Consider the following 15,269-nt stretch of genomic DNA (forward strand, 5'->3'; position numbering starts at 1 on the left):
CGCCCCCAGCGCGGATCTAGCGCCGGCTCGCCCCAGGGGGCGATTTTTGTGCGTCCTGGGGGGGGGGGGGGGGGGGGGCAACGGCTGGAGATGCTCTAACATTAAGGTATGGTCTTTCATCTCTTTGCATATTATTGGAAAAAATGCATCGCATGCAAACAGACACAGTCAATGGTTGAGATATTTAGGTTTTATATCAGATGAAAGGTTGTATTTTCACTTGCAGCCAGCAACTAGGTTGGATTTGCATCAGCATGTTTTTTTTCTGTCAGAACCTTTTCACATGGGAAGCAAACTTTCAATAGCATTTCGATTCCAAGGCGGAGAGAGCAGGTGGGAAGATTCTAAAAGTTTTTGTCGTTCCAAAAAAAAAAAGTCCTGGCCGTCGGCATCGCATCGCATCACATGGGATTAACTCTAGTGCCATTTGCAGGATGGTTACTGAATATACAGCAATAATGGCACATCTCGCTGCCAACGTATAACATATACTACATCATAAGCAGGAAGGTCTCTTAAGCAAGCTATCATGCATATATAATCGGGGATTAGGTCGCTAACATTGTAAAACCAATCCGTAGCTGTTAGTTGGTGGAGTCCAGCTCATCAATGGAATCTCGGTACGGTAGGTGTAGACTTTGTCTAGTCTTACTTACCTAACAATCATACACACGGAAAGAAGCAAGACTTCATTGCATATCTACTTCCAATCACGTCTTCCCTGACCGGAGCTGCTCAACTCATTGCTGCCAACAGGTACGTCGAAGCTACAGTGTTGATGATCCATAATTACAACTGAAGTCGTTTTGCTCTGTTCTCTGCTCCTTTTATGGATGTTCAAAGATATATTGTGCTTGTGAACTTAATCTCTTTGATTTCATCCTCAACGCATATTTAGTCTTGAATCTTCTTCGCATTGACTTCAACCATGCGCGTACTATGTTCAGATCCAACTTTGATCAACTAGATCGATCTTAGAACTCATTTTGCATCTGTGTTGCTTGATGCAGGATTTGATTGCATCACTGGACCTCAGATCTGCTCAGCAATTTCCTATTTGTGCCTGATCTGCAGAACACCGGCGTACAGGGCTAACTCTCAAGTAGGTATTCACCTCTTTGATTCCTTAGTTGACGGTCTGGCTAGTTGTTATTGATTAAAATTCCTCTTTCCAATTAATTTCCATTCTACATCTATTTTGCACAAATAGAAGAATGGAAGAAAATATCCTGGAGCGAATACTTGAGGGGAGCATGAAGCCAACGAATCTGCCATTGGAAACTTTACGGAAAATCACGGATGATTTTTCAGAAGATAGGATAATCAGTGAAGGTGGCTTTGGAACTGTCTATAAGGTAATTAAGTTTATTTCTATTACAAAAATCATTTATTCCCAACAATTAAAATGTAAGCCTGAGGACCAAAGCTGAGTATTTGGTTGATGTGTGACGTGTACCCAGTTTCCTTCTAATGTCTTTTATATATCAAACGATGTAGTACACTGCTAAACTTGATGTAATTAAATGCTCATGACAATATGAAACAGGGTGTCATTGCGAACGGGATTGTTGCTGTGAAGAAGATCAGGAGCAGCATGACGGTTAATCAGAAGCTTTTTCGTCGTGAGGTTGACAACCAGATGGACGTTAACCATGAAAATGTAGTGCGGTTTCTTGGCTTATGTTCTCACACAGTGGAGACACCAATGAAAAACCCAGAATCCCACGGATATATTTATGTCGAGATAAGAGAAAGGTTGCTCTGTTTTGAATATGTCAGTAATGGAAGCCTTGATAAATATATTACCGGTACAATCCATTGTGATCGATGCATCTCTTCCCTTTACTTTGTCATATCTGGATTTTTGCCGTGCTTCTACTTCATGGGCCACAAACTAAATTAATACATATAGCTGATTTCATGCATCCATCCTTTTTTGTGCCGCAGATGAATTAAGAGGACTTGAATGGAATACGCGTTATCAGATTATAAAAGGAATATGCACAGGTTTGCATTATTTGCACATGGAAAAACATATTCTTCATATGGATCTCAAGCCTGCCAATATACTACTAGATAATCGGATGGTGCCAAAGATCACAGACTTTGGTCTATCAAGACCCTTGGAAAACTCAGAAACAATGACGACAAACCATTTTTCATCACCGTAAGCTTCAAATCAGTGCAACACGTCTGTATGTACCCTCTCATGTACTGTTTAGTACTGTTTATGTTGTAATGTTTGAAAGTATCATAATTCATGCAGAGGATATAGCGCTCCTGAAAACCTGTTTGGTCGTGGTACCATGTCCGTCAAGTCAGACATGTATAGTCTGGGTGCTATAATAGTCGAACTGGTAACAGGATGTAAGGACGTCCCTGATAATAACAATGTAAGTGCGCTTTATCTCACAATGCATAACTTCTGTCTTTTGGATTATATCAAGAGATTAATCTCTGCATGTTTGGATTCTTGTACTACTTCCCCCCCCCCCCCTCCCCCCCCCCCCCCCCCCCCCTAGTTTGAATACTGCCGTATTTTGAATCCCACATGTAATTAAAATCATATTTACAACAAAAGAGGCATTACAGATGTCTCCTTGAGCCACTTCATGAAACCACAATGGTCATAGTTGTAGGGCCATTAGAGATCTCCATAGGTCATTCTAGATCCATCCTCGATATTCCACTGAGCCTCCTCGCAAAAAAAAAAAAGATATTCCACTGAGCCTGGACCCTGGAGTGCTCAAGCACAGCTATGCACACCTTGCTGCAATGACGCATCTTTTGAATCAATACATTAATACTTGAAGTACGAAAGGTGCACACATTTTTTGTACTTCAGTTGAAAAATTTATGAGATGTCTGCCAACAATATTTGCACGCACCAACTAAAATACTATCTGTTTATGCTCAGTAATTAATGGTACCCCTTCACCCTACACAACAAGTCCGACTTGTAGTTTACTTACCCGACAATCGAGCTAAAAAGAAAATACAAAATGCAATAACTTTTGGACCAGGCAACCGCCTTCAACATTGTATTTCTTGTGACGAAACCTTCAAAACTAGATCATGTTTCGATATATTTTAGTGAAACTTTTGATGTCATTTTTCTAGTGGATCAAATTTGTGTGCCATCACTTGGCGGGGTGGTAGTGGGCGTTATGCTGAAAATTGTTTTCAACAAGCACATGCTTGACCTATGTACTTCTTTCATTATCTATATGAAAATACTAAAGGCATCATGACTCGATGCAGTGACTAGAGCCACTACGGTGAACATTTCCTTGAAATGTTTATTCAAAATCTTAAGGTTAATAATATCTTTTTTTGAAGCTAGTTTCGTTTCAGTAAGAACCATGAAAAATCTCTACATGAGTTAGTCCGACAAAGCCCGAAACAAGTGAAAACGAAGCCATAGCGAGGTGACCCAGCGAGTCGTCCACGGGACCACCTACATGCTCACTTTGCAGCATGTATCCATTCGTTTGGTGCTCCCTTCATTTTCTCATAGATAGCCTTTTAAAGTGCTGATACGGAATCTGTGCAATACAATAGAAATGGGCTTCGTAGTAGGCTGGGAAGTGCCCTTATAGATGGAGTATGTCAGCATACTGGGATAGCGAGCCAGTGTTAATTTCCAATTGCAGACTGCTGGTAAGACCAGTCAGTTTCGAGGAAGAATAACAGGCATTGCTACTTGTTTGCTGTCGTTGCTGCTGCTGTCGCTTCTGCTGTCTGCTCCTGGTGGCACTGATCATCAAGGTGGGACGGCGTATATGGTAGCAGGAATAGCTGGGGAAGAACGAGCAAGGTGGAACTTGAGAATTTCCAGGTGAGAACGACAGACAGAAAGGTCACGATGGATGTGGGTCATGGAGTAAATAGCATAAAAGTACTACTATTTTACAGGGTTTTTTTTTTTGAGAACTACTACTTTACAGGTTAGGGTTTCAAAAAACTACCGAATTTTTTTTCTCTCTGATAACTACCAAGTTAGAGGTCAGCTGTTTCAAAAAACTCTAATCGTTCAGTGCTTTACTGTTGATCGTGATTATTACAGCTAGGGCCCGCATGTAAGAAAACTGATTGTCTGGCCATTTGTTTGACTGTTAACTGGCCCACATGTTAGTGTCTCTTTGTCATAATTAAATAAAAATAATAATAAAGCAATCGGGTCCTTGTAGAATTTGAAAAAAGCAATTAGGTCCCTGCAGACTTAAAGCAATCGGGTCCCTCCCGTGCTCAAGCTCGAGAGGAGCTGCCCCTCCCATGCTCAAGCTCGACTTGGACGGCACTGACGGGCGCAGAGCTCCCTTCAGCCGCTGCCTCCTCCTGCCAGCAAGCTGCGCCGCCGCCGTGAAGTCCCAGCCGAGCGGCCTCTCTCTCTCCTCCCTTTTCCTGGGCGCGGCGGCCCGAGCCCGAGCCCCTGGCCATGGCGCTCAACTCGCGGTAGCGCGTGCTCCTGGGCGCGTCGGCCTGAACCCTGGCCATGGCGCGCGGCGGCCCTCTCCTTGCTCCTGGGCGCGTCGGCCAGAGCCCTGGCCATGGCGCGCGGCGGCCCTCTCCTTGCTCCTAGGCACGGCTCCCGGTGCTCGTGGCTTGCTCCTGGGAGCGGCTCGCGGTGGCCCTTGCTCCTGGGCGCGGCTCGCGTGGTGGAGGTGGCCGTAGGTGAGTGGTGGAGGTGCTGGAGCTTGGGCAAGGAGGAGAGAAGAAAGAGGAGAGAGAGAGGAGAAAAGAAAAGGTAGGACTTTGTTTATCACGGTCCAAATACTCTAGCGGCCCGCTTCGCCCCTCTCGCGTCGCTCCCGCGGCGACCGAGGGGGGAAACCCTAGCGCCGCCGGCCCCGCGCCCCTCCTCCTCGCCGCCGCTGGGGTGCGCCGCCGGTCAAAGCCTGGTCGGCGGCGGGACCCTCTCTCCCCTCTGCTGGTGGGCTCGTCGCGGGCGGTCTCCACGGCAGGTGGCGGTGCGCTGGCGGCGGGGCGTGATGGCGTGGTCTCGGGCGGCGACGGCGGGCCCCTGTGCATGGCCCATGGCCGTTATGGCCCCTGCGAATCACGGGGATGGCTGCGCACGGGCGTGCCCGTGGTGCCTGCGGCCCTCGATCTGCGGCGGCCAGATCTGGGCGCCTGCGTCTCGGGTGGCGCATGGCTGCCCTCGGAGGCGGCGGCTGGCTTGGGCTGGTGGTGCTCCGGCTGGTCTTCGCGGTGGGGGCAGCTTCTGGTGGTGGCGCTGGTTGTCGGTGTGGTAGCGGCACGGCAATTTGACTCGACGGCGGCGCGGGGGGTGGAGGTGGCACTGGTTGGTGGTGGCAGCAGGGGCGGCTGCTCTCTTGCTGGATCCGGCCGGATCTGGCGTTGGGGCTCTGCCGGCGGCCCGTGGCACCGGTGGTGAGTGCCCGGCCGGATCTACCATATTCCTGAAGGCTTGAAGCTAAGCAACATGAGCATTGAGCCTCTTCTTCATCGTCTCTGCACTCAGAGCTTATAAACCGCTCCTAGTCCCTCTCTCTTGGCGAGGTGGGACTAAAAAACAGCTTCCTAAGCAACTGTAGTACTGGTCACCCTTTAGTACCGGTTGGAGCCACCAACCGGTACTAAAGGTGGTGCGCTTAAAACAGTTATGGCAAATGAAGGCAGAAATGGTTGAAAGTTGATGGCGTCGCTTTGAATGGTGCATACTGAATGCACAAAAAGTCTGGAGTTGTAATAAGTTGAAAAAATGCCTTTGTAACGGATGAGTTTAATTTCGTCAGAAACCTGAATACTTCAAAAGAGATTGTCCAGTTTGTGAACGAAGTGCATCCAGTTTTTGCCGTAACCCTCTCCACTTTTTTGAACAATCTATGTGGGTGAAATGATGATACCATGCCAAGTTTCAACTTTTTCAGAGTTCATTTGTAGTGCTTTTCAATTTCCAGGTCATTTAGTTCTCAAAACAAATCATTGAATGCATGAAAAATAGCAAATGAAGGCAGAAATGGTTGAAAGTTGATGGCGTCGCTTTGAATGGTGCATACTAAACGCAAAAAATATAAGAGCATTTAGATCATGATCTTATATTTCTCTACAGTATAAATTGTCAATATGATCTTATGACATCAAAAAAATACTTTGATCATCAATGATCTTTGTGTGTACAATCTGAATTGTCAATATGAGTCATCAACAATTTTTAAACCGATGAAGACTCATATTGAGGCCACAAATTCTACACATAGAGTTCAATGAAGACCAAGTGCTTATGATAGTTTGAGAAATAACATATTTAAGGTGGTAAAAGGCTTGTTAGGGGAGCGAGGTGGGACTAAAAACAGCCTGCCATAACCTCATTAGTACCGGTTCGTGGTACGAACCGGCACTAAATGGTGATGGTGGGGCCATAGCCTGACCGCGGTCTGACACATCCTCTTTAGTGCCGATTCGTCGCACGAACCGGTACTAAAGGTTCTCCACGAACCGGTGCTATTGATCGCCGCCACGAACCGGCACTAGTCTACACATTAGTGCCGGCTGAAATTCAAACCGGCACTATTGTGCTTCACAAAAGACCCTTTTTCTACTAGTGTTAGGTGGCTCGCATCTTCATAGATATTGCCATCCTTCTTCAACATTGACCCAAATATTGAAATGTGTCCTTCTGAGATATCACCTGCCCATCAAGGCTAATCTCCACTGTTCCTAGTAGTAATGAAACTGATGACACTCAGTTTGAGTTCTAATAAGCCTAAAAAATTTCGATTCGAAAGTTTTTCTCCACAACTCTACTTTCTATTTACCCTTGTTCGACTATCGTCAACTAGCACCACTTGATTCGCAAAGAACATATATACACTAAGATATCACCTTGTATATCACTATATCCCATGTGATTCCCTCCACCACCAAAGTAAAATGATAAGAGCTCAAAGTTGACCCTTGGTACAATCCTATTTTTGTTGAAAGTCATCAGTGTCACCATCACTTATTTGGGGAATTAACCCAGCTAGCCCTTCCCCCCAAAAGCTTAATTACTTAAAAATGTAAGGATTTGACCCTTAAACCCACTAGCCCTTCCCTAAATTTGAGCATAAAAGTTGCAATCTCCTCAAATTATCTCTCCTCTCATGACTCTTTCTCTCTCTCCACCGCCAATTCCATCGCCACGCTCCTCCCCATCATCCTCCGCCATGATCAACACCTATGCACCCCCACTGACCTCTAGCGAGATTCCGGTGATATTTCGGTGAGATGTTGCGATGTTACTAGGAGAATCTTCTTTGATTTCTCGTTTTCCACATGGTCCCCTCCACTTCTACCTTCCTTCCCGTTATCCTCGGCCATGGGTTGAGTAACATTGCACATAGAGTAGCAAGTCAAACACGTACAAAGAAGCAGAGACACTTGGTTGTCAGCCACCATAGCTGAATTCTGACGATTCATCGCATCATGAATCACACCATTTCAGACAGAGAACAAATACAAGGATATCCTCATACACCATCAGAACGAATAGGAGAAGCACTCATTTATAAGAATAAGTGCCCAATCCATGGCCCATGGAGGACGGATTTCACAAACTTTCTTGACTCCCTCGCATGTGTGTGTAGCTCCCACTGAGCCTTTGTCAAACTAAGTTTGTCGATCATCTGCCCATAGGCCTAGCTATCTCCTGGACATCATATACTATCCATATGTCATGGTTAGCCACATAAACTAAAGACCATGCCTTGTAAGGAAGAAGGTGGAGAGACGTAGGGTCTAGCTCGTTTTAGGAGTGGGCTAGGTGCACCTAGTTTTAAATTCCTCAAATTTGAGGAGTTAAAGTTTGTTTGTGTGTGTGTGGGTGGCGCGGGGGGGGGGGGGGGGGGGGGTGAGTGATTAGGTTTTGGGAGAAGGGCTAGGGATGCTCTAAGTCGAACCTCATGGTCAGCCCTACCTAAACAAGTTCTACACGATTGATATATCTAAGTACTCAAGAGAAGCTGATACACATCAATACATGAGGGTGTAGGAGATAGTCGTGATGCAGCTAGGGGAGACGTGTAGTGATGAAATTAGCCTAATATCATGCCCTACTGGTGCCGCACATGCCTGCTACCTCGGTCTTGAGCCATACAAGTCTACTCCAAGAACTCCATGAACTAGGCTTTTGCCTTGTTTTTAGATAAAGCTGCACAACTGAACGATACAAGGTATCAAGGATATGTTCCTACAAGATGATGAAAAAAGAAGACAATACACGACCAACAAGGCCAACAAAGCACCAGGAGTAAATCGTTGTAAGTCGGTTGCATGCCATCGAGAAAAAGCATAAGAGTTTCCACACCACGACTAGACCTAAGGGTTGAAGCATATATGTGGATTGCCTAGCATTTTCCATCAGCTCAGGCTTTTAGTTGCATTGGCTAGTGCATGAAGCTTAAGATGGTATTAGGGCCTAAGGTCCCGAGTTGAAATCCTGACTTTCATAGTTTATCCAAATATTGTTATTGCCCCCTCTTTGTCCATGTATAGGCCTATTGAGCCATACCTATGAGTCTATTCACGTGTTGTCTTTCAACATCACACATGAGAGGGGGTGTTGAAGTGTCTATGTAGATTTCTTAGACCTTTCCATTAGTTTAGACTTTTGGTTGCTAAACAACAACAGAAAAAATTGCATCTCCTTGAAGAAACCACCAGACCATGCCTCCAAGTCCCACATCGAACTATCGCTAGAGAAGGCCTGGTGCCCTCCCACTCTGCCCCTACCAGCGAACGGGAGACCTATCAACGTGGTCACGTGTAAAAGAGAGGAGACAAACATGAGTGTCTGTCGTCGGCATCGAGGGAGCTTCGAGCGATGATCCATGCCAGCCTAAAGAAAGGAACTTTGGGATGAAAGATTGCAATCCAATTGATGTTCCAGTACACCCTCGTCTTGAATTGAGTAAGAAGAGCAAAGCACCCATGGTTGACAACATAGTATAGAAGTGTGGTCAAAAGTTTGAGGTGTCCCTTGAACATAAGACCAGACTTGGCCTATTCGGTTGGGATTCTGAGTCGCTTCATGGAAACACCCACTATGGAACATTGGATGGCTGTGAAGAATATACTCAGATATGTCAAAGGGACAACAAATTTTGCTTGTGTCTATGGGAGACAGAAGAAGGAGATGGTGGACTACTCGGCTATAGTGATTGCGACATAGTAGGAGATATTGACGACTGTAAAAGTACCTCGGGCGCCATGCCATATTCATCGGGAGAAGCATAGTGAGTTGGCTATCACAATAATAAAAAATGGTCACATTATCCTCCCATGAAGCAGAGTATATTTCAGCCGCAACCGCGGTGTGTCAAGGCATGTGCCTAGAAAAGTAACTCGGTGACCTCACAGGTAAGGAACCGAAACAAGTGGTGCTTAACGTTAACAACAAGTCTAAAATCTCTCAAAGAATCCAGTGTCATGGTAGATATAAGCACGCCGACCGAGGTATCACTATTTAAGGGAGTTCACGAAATAAAGCAACATTGAAGTTGACTACGTTTGCACCAATGACCAGTTTACAGACAAAAGTTCATGAACATGCGAAGAAGGATCGCCGTTCAAGTTGTGCAGTGAGGACATCGTGTTTAGGGAGAGGTGATTGTTGGGTTTAAGCATGATGCAGTCGAGTCCCTGTCTGGCACGGACTAGTAGCAATCATCGGGTAGGTTAACGTATCGACTAGTTTAGCTAATACAAGTAGTCATGTAACCCTGTAATTGTGTTACCAGATCAAAATAGTACAAAGAAACAAACGAAACAACGGAAGCGACTCTCCCGTGGCGATCAATCACGTGTCTCTGTGTGCATACTAGTTCGCGATATGTGCGATCTCGCGGAATAGCAATCGCAAGACAAAGCTAGCTTGTCGGTTGGGGTTTTTAGTGTGTGTGAGTGTTGGTGTTGGCTGTATGCATCCTAACTATGCAGAGGCTGTATGTGTATTCATTTTATGTGTATTCCATTGATGCTTCATTCGAGTCAAAAAAATCCATCCTTTGCCAAAAAAAAAGCTAGCTTGCTGCTGGTAGTTCTGTACGTGCGCTTGTGGCGCTTGTGGGCGTTGATCAAGGAGCTTGCTTTTCTAAGCAAGTACTTGTGCGTGTGTGTGTTATCAGCATACATCCCACGATAATAGTAACTCGGATGGTTTGACGACTACAAGCGTGCTGTTGACGGAAAGAACTCATCTACGAGCGACGTACAAGGGGATGTGGGCCAACAAAGTAATTGTTGGTCAAGGCTTGTCTTCGAAATACATTTTACATTTTTGAACAAAAGGATTAGTGAAAAGTACTAAATGGTATATGGGAGAATAATCTTCATATGTGACTGCCCTAAGCTAAACTGAGATGAAATTTGTTCTACATGATGTAATATGATCCTTGTCTTTATTGTGCAGAACATGTGCCCGCGGCTTTATTCCTTGTTGTGATGAAGATTGATTCCGGTTTGGGATATGAAACCGCCAAGGCTATCATATCTAAACTTTCTTATAACGTTACTAATCTGAAGGAACTGCCGGTAAAATTCGAAGAAATAAAGAAGATACTGAAAATGCTATCCAATGTTATAAGGCAAATAGGCATGGTGTCCCTCATGGACGAAGTTGTCAAGAGTTGGATTGGGGAGGTCCGAAGTGTCGCCTACCATGTTGAAGATACGGTGGATAAATACTCATACCATATTCTTCAATATCAGGAAGAAGGACCCCTGGAGAAATTCTTCACCAAAAGAACACATTATGTCAAAGTTTTCAGTGAAATTGTGGATGATGTAGCTAAGGTAGAGAGGGAGATTCTGCTAGTTATAGAGATGAAGGGACGATGGCTGCAACCCTCCCAGCTTGTCGCTGACCCACTTATTGAGATGGAAAGACAGTGGTTCCAATACAACTGCCTTGAAGTTGTCAAATATGAAGATCTAGTAGGAATTGCAGACAACATGATATTCCTGACCGGATTGTTGTACTCCGAAGAGCAGGAAACCACTGTGATAACAGTGTCGGGCATGGGTGGGCTGGGAAAATCTACCCTTGTTTCAAATGTTTATGAACGTGAAAAGATCAACTTCCATGCACATGCATGGATTGTTGTGTCACAAATTTACACTGTTGATGCTCTGTTGAGGACGCTAATATCGAAGATTGGATACATCGAACAACCACTGCCAGTAGGTATTGAAAAAATGGACGTGCATGACTTGAAAAACGAAATAAAGCAGAGACTGCAAAACAGAAAATATTTGATTGTGCTAGATGATGTCTGGTTCCAAGATGTATACTTCCAAATACATGATGCTCTCCAGGATTTCCAAGGAAGTCGCATCATCATTACGACACGAAAGGACCATGTCGCAGGGATTTCTTCTCCTGCCAAACACCTTGAGCTCCAGCCACTGAGTCACCCTGATGCATTTGACCTTTTCTGCAGAAGGGCTTTTTACCAAACGAAGGGCAACATGTGCCCCAACGAGCTTGAGACAATTGCTACTTATATAGTTGGCATGTGTCATGGCCTGCCACTAGCAATTGTCACCATTGCCAGCATGTTGTCTTCCAAGCTACAACTAGACTTTTGGAATCAAACGTACAATCAGATTGGAAGAGTGTTGTCAAACAATGATCATGTCCGAGCAATTTTAAATTTGAGCTTCTATGACCTTTCAGAAGACCTCAGATGCTGCTTCATGTACTGCAGTCTGTTCCCTGAAGACTATCCCATGTCCCGTGACGGCCTTGTGTGGCTGTGGGTTTCGGAAGGCCTTGTGGTGAGTAGAAAAAATCACACACCAGAGATGATAGCTGAGGGAAATCTCATGGAATTGATCCACCGCAATATGCTTGAAGTTGTGGAGAATGATGAACTTGGCAGGGTCAAGACCTGTAAGATGCATGCTATTGTGCGTGAGCTGGCTATTTCAGTTGCTGAAGTAGAGAGATTCGCTTCAGCAAATGAGTATGGCACATTGATGGAGGTGGATAAGGATGTTCGTCACCTGTCATTATGTGAATGGAAAGACGACAGTGTACTGGAGATTGAACTTCCGCATCTTCGAACTGTAGTGTCAATTGGAGGAATTTCATCCTCTCCTGGCTTGTTATCTTCGATTTTGTCTAGATCCAGCTACCTTGCTGTTCTCGAGCTTCAAGACTCTGAAGTCAGTGAAGTGCCAACATTGATAGGGCATTTGTTCAATCTACGGTACTTTGGCTTACGACGCACTAAGGTCAAATCACTCCCCGATTCTATTCAGAATCTGTCTAATCTCTACACTCTAGACATCAAGCAAACAAAAATAGAGAAGCTACCACGAGTTGTCAAGCTGAAGAAGTTGTGTCACCTTTTAGCTGATAGAAGTGATGAGGAGATGCAGACAGAGTTCCCGTACTTTATCGGAGTGCCAACACCTGAAAAGCTGTCGAATTTGGATGAACTTCAAACCCTCGAGACCGTGAAGTCAAGCAATGGCTTGGCCGAGCAGCTGAAGAAACTGATGCAACTAAGAAGCGTGTCGATTGAAAACATCAGAGCCGCTGACTGTGCAAATCTGTTTGCTACCCTGTCAGATATGCCACTTCTTTCCAGATTGATTCTTTCTGCAAGGGATGAGAATGAGGCACTTTGCTTCGAGGATCTCAAGCCAAGATCTGCAGATCTACACAGGTTAATTATCAGAGGGCAATTGGCCAAGGGGACACTAAATTGCCCGATATTTCTCCACCTTGGTACACGCCTCAAGTATCTAGCTCTAAGCTGGTGCGACCTTGGGGAAAATCCACTGAAGATGCTCGCACCAAGCCTGCTTAACCTCGCATATCTAGAACTTAGCAACATGCATACTGCAAATACTATGGTTATTTCAGAAGATGATTTTCCCAACTTGAAGACCCTTGTCTTGAAGCACATGCCAGATGTCAAGGGGCTGAGCATCATTGATGGCGCTCTTCCAGGCATTGAAAGTTTGTACATTACGTCGCTACCAAAGATGGATATGGTCCCTCGAGGCATCGAAGCCCTTCACTCCCTGAAGAAGCTCTGGCTACTTGACTTGCACAAGAATTTTATTAGTAAATGGATCAGTTACGGAATGCAACAGAAGATGTTGCATGTTCCAGAGGTTCGTATCTAGATGCCGCAGGTCGGTTCTGTCCACAGTCGCATTCCTGTCTGGCACAACTGTGTTGCACGCATAATTATCCCAATAAGCCTGTGATTATTGACATCTCACTTGTACATCATCACCACCAAGGTTGTCAGAATCGCGATTCTGTTATACGATTCTACGACTTTACGATCCAAACTAACCCCTATGATTCTACGATTTTAGTTCATAGAATCTACGTTTCTACGATCCTGATAGTGAAGATTCTACGATTTGCGATCTTACCATCGGAGCTCCGACCTGATTTAAAATCGCGATTCTGACAACCTTGATCACCACTACTTGTACTGGAACACAATTATATTCCTCAAGTAATGTTGCTCATTGCCTTCCAGAGGAACCTGTAACGTTTGTGTTGTTTCACTTACATGCTTCTATACTGATTTATATGTAAGAGATATGTGTACAGTTTCTATCGAACATCTTTTGTGAATAATCATGTCAAACATTTTATCATTTTATCTTATATCTATGTCACTCTATCATCCCAGACCTGACTCTCCTCAGTTATAATTCCTGCATGACTGCATGGTCTTTTCAGCAGATCATTTGTATGCTTTCTGGTATCTAGGTCCTTGAATTTTAATTTTTCAGAGCTAGAGCTAGTAGTATATAAAATGTATTTTTATCTTGGTGGTCTGTCACTGCAAAGTTTTTATCCATGCATGAGTGCATGGTTTTTTAGTACTACCTGCCCCAAAATAAGTGTAGCAGGTTTAGTACAAAGTTGACAGTCAACTTTGTATTAAATCTGCTACACTTATTTTGAGACGGAAGGAGTACATAATTTGTATGTTTTCTAGCATTTGAAGTCCTCAAATTTCAAATCATGAGAGCCGGATTAGCAAAGACTCTATGGATGCCAGCCCGAAAACCCACCTTTTATGTTTTAAAAGAAAGGACCTTGTAGATGCCGCCCCCGCCCCCAGCCACACAAGAAGATAGCGAAATATGGTAGGGATGTACACCTTATTCCTTCACTCTTCTCCCCTTGACGCGGCTGGAGTATTCCACTGAAGCATACACATCTGACGGTGGTCTCCTTCATCCCGTCGCGCATTGGAGAATATCCATGCATGGTCAATCTACGACGGTGGACCGTCGCCTCCTCATCACATACAGGTAGGGGCCATCAGGCATCGCCGGCGTAGGTGGCATCACAATTAAGTAATCACAAAGAGAGGACTGCACTGAACAACAAATAATTTATCATAAAGATCTCATAACCTAGGGCATTTCTAACCGATACCCTAAAAGGCCATAAGGGAGTAAAAATTCGGTTATACTCCCTTATGGCGCACCTAGCCGATCCCCTAACCGGCATAGTGGAGTAAAGACTTTACTCCAACTCCCAATATCCCCCCCCCCCCCCCCCCGTCCCCCCAAATCTCCCTGAATAGACTCACTCCAGCCGCGGCCGAGTAAAACTGACGCCTCTCTTTCTTTCAACCCCCCGCGCCGCCGCAGCCTCCCCTCCCCCCCCCCCCCCCGGTCCCCCCAAATCTCCCTGAATAGACTCACTCCAGTTGCGGCCGAGTGAAACTGGCGCCTCTCTTTCTTTCAACCCCCCCACGCCGCTGCAGCCTCCCCTCCCCCCCCCCCCCCCCCCCCCGACGCCACCAATGACCGTCCGTCCGTCTGGCGGGAACGGATAGTCCGGACCCTTCCCTGCCGCCCGCTGCCGCCAGCTTTTCGCCACCAAAAATCACCCACGTACCGCCGCCCACGCCGAAGAAGAGTTTGGGGATGAAAAAACCCACCGGGTTCAAGCTCCTCCTCCAACCGCTCCAGTGGTCTCCGGAGTGGCCACCGCATCTCCGGCAACAGCCCGCTGCCCTCCCATCGCTCCCGCCGGAGCCAAACGAGCTCGAAAGCCAACGCCAAACGAGCTCTAACCTGGTGTGACCTTGGGGAAGATCCATTGGAGATGTTGGCACCACACCTGCCGAACCTCGCATATCTACAACTTGCCAATATGCATAGTGCAAATACTTTGGTTATTTCAGCAGATTACTTTCCCAACCTGAAGACACCTGTCTTGAAGCACATGCCTGATGTCAGGGAGCTGAACATCATTGATGCTCTTCCATGCA

General features: G+C 45.6%; 1 protein-coding gene across 10 annotated transcripts; it reads left to right on the forward strand.

The window, feature by feature from the left end:
• The first annotated feature begins 538 nt into the window (after window positions 1-538).
• Window positions 539-13,646, forward strand: LOC125534973 (cysteine-rich receptor-like protein kinase 44). 10 transcript variants are annotated; one of them, XM_048698036.2, is made up of 8 exons: window positions 542-756; window positions 1,011-1,102; window positions 1,211-1,355; window positions 1,547-1,808; window positions 1,948-2,007; window positions 2,077-2,167; window positions 2,267-2,393; window positions 10,415-10,580. In XM_048698036.2, exons 3-8 carry the CDS (start codon window positions 1,215-1,217, stop codon window positions 10,445-10,447), a joined length of 714 nt encoding a protein of 237 aa, XP_048553993.2. In that variant the 5' UTR covers window positions 542-756; window positions 1,011-1,102; window positions 1,211-1,214; the 3' UTR covers window positions 10,448-10,580. The 10 variants fall into 10 exon arrangements, with proteins under 10 accessions (XP_048553990.2, XP_048553993.2, XP_087398820.1 ...); XM_087542694.1 differs by having other exon boundaries at window positions 546-756; window positions 1,011-1,106; window positions 1,214-1,355; window positions 1,948-2,167; XM_048698034.2 differs by having other exon boundaries at window positions 547-756; window positions 1,011-1,106; window positions 1,948-2,167.
• The last annotated feature ends 1,623 nt before the right edge of the window (window positions 13,647-15,269 follow it).

Source organism: Triticum urartu, chromosome 2A (genome assembly GCF_056163025.1).
Source record: "Triticum urartu cultivar PI428250 chromosome 2A, HENAU_Tu73, whole genome shotgun sequence".
Taxonomy (NCBI): Eukaryota; Viridiplantae; Streptophyta; class Magnoliopsida; order Poales; family Poaceae; genus Triticum; species Triticum urartu.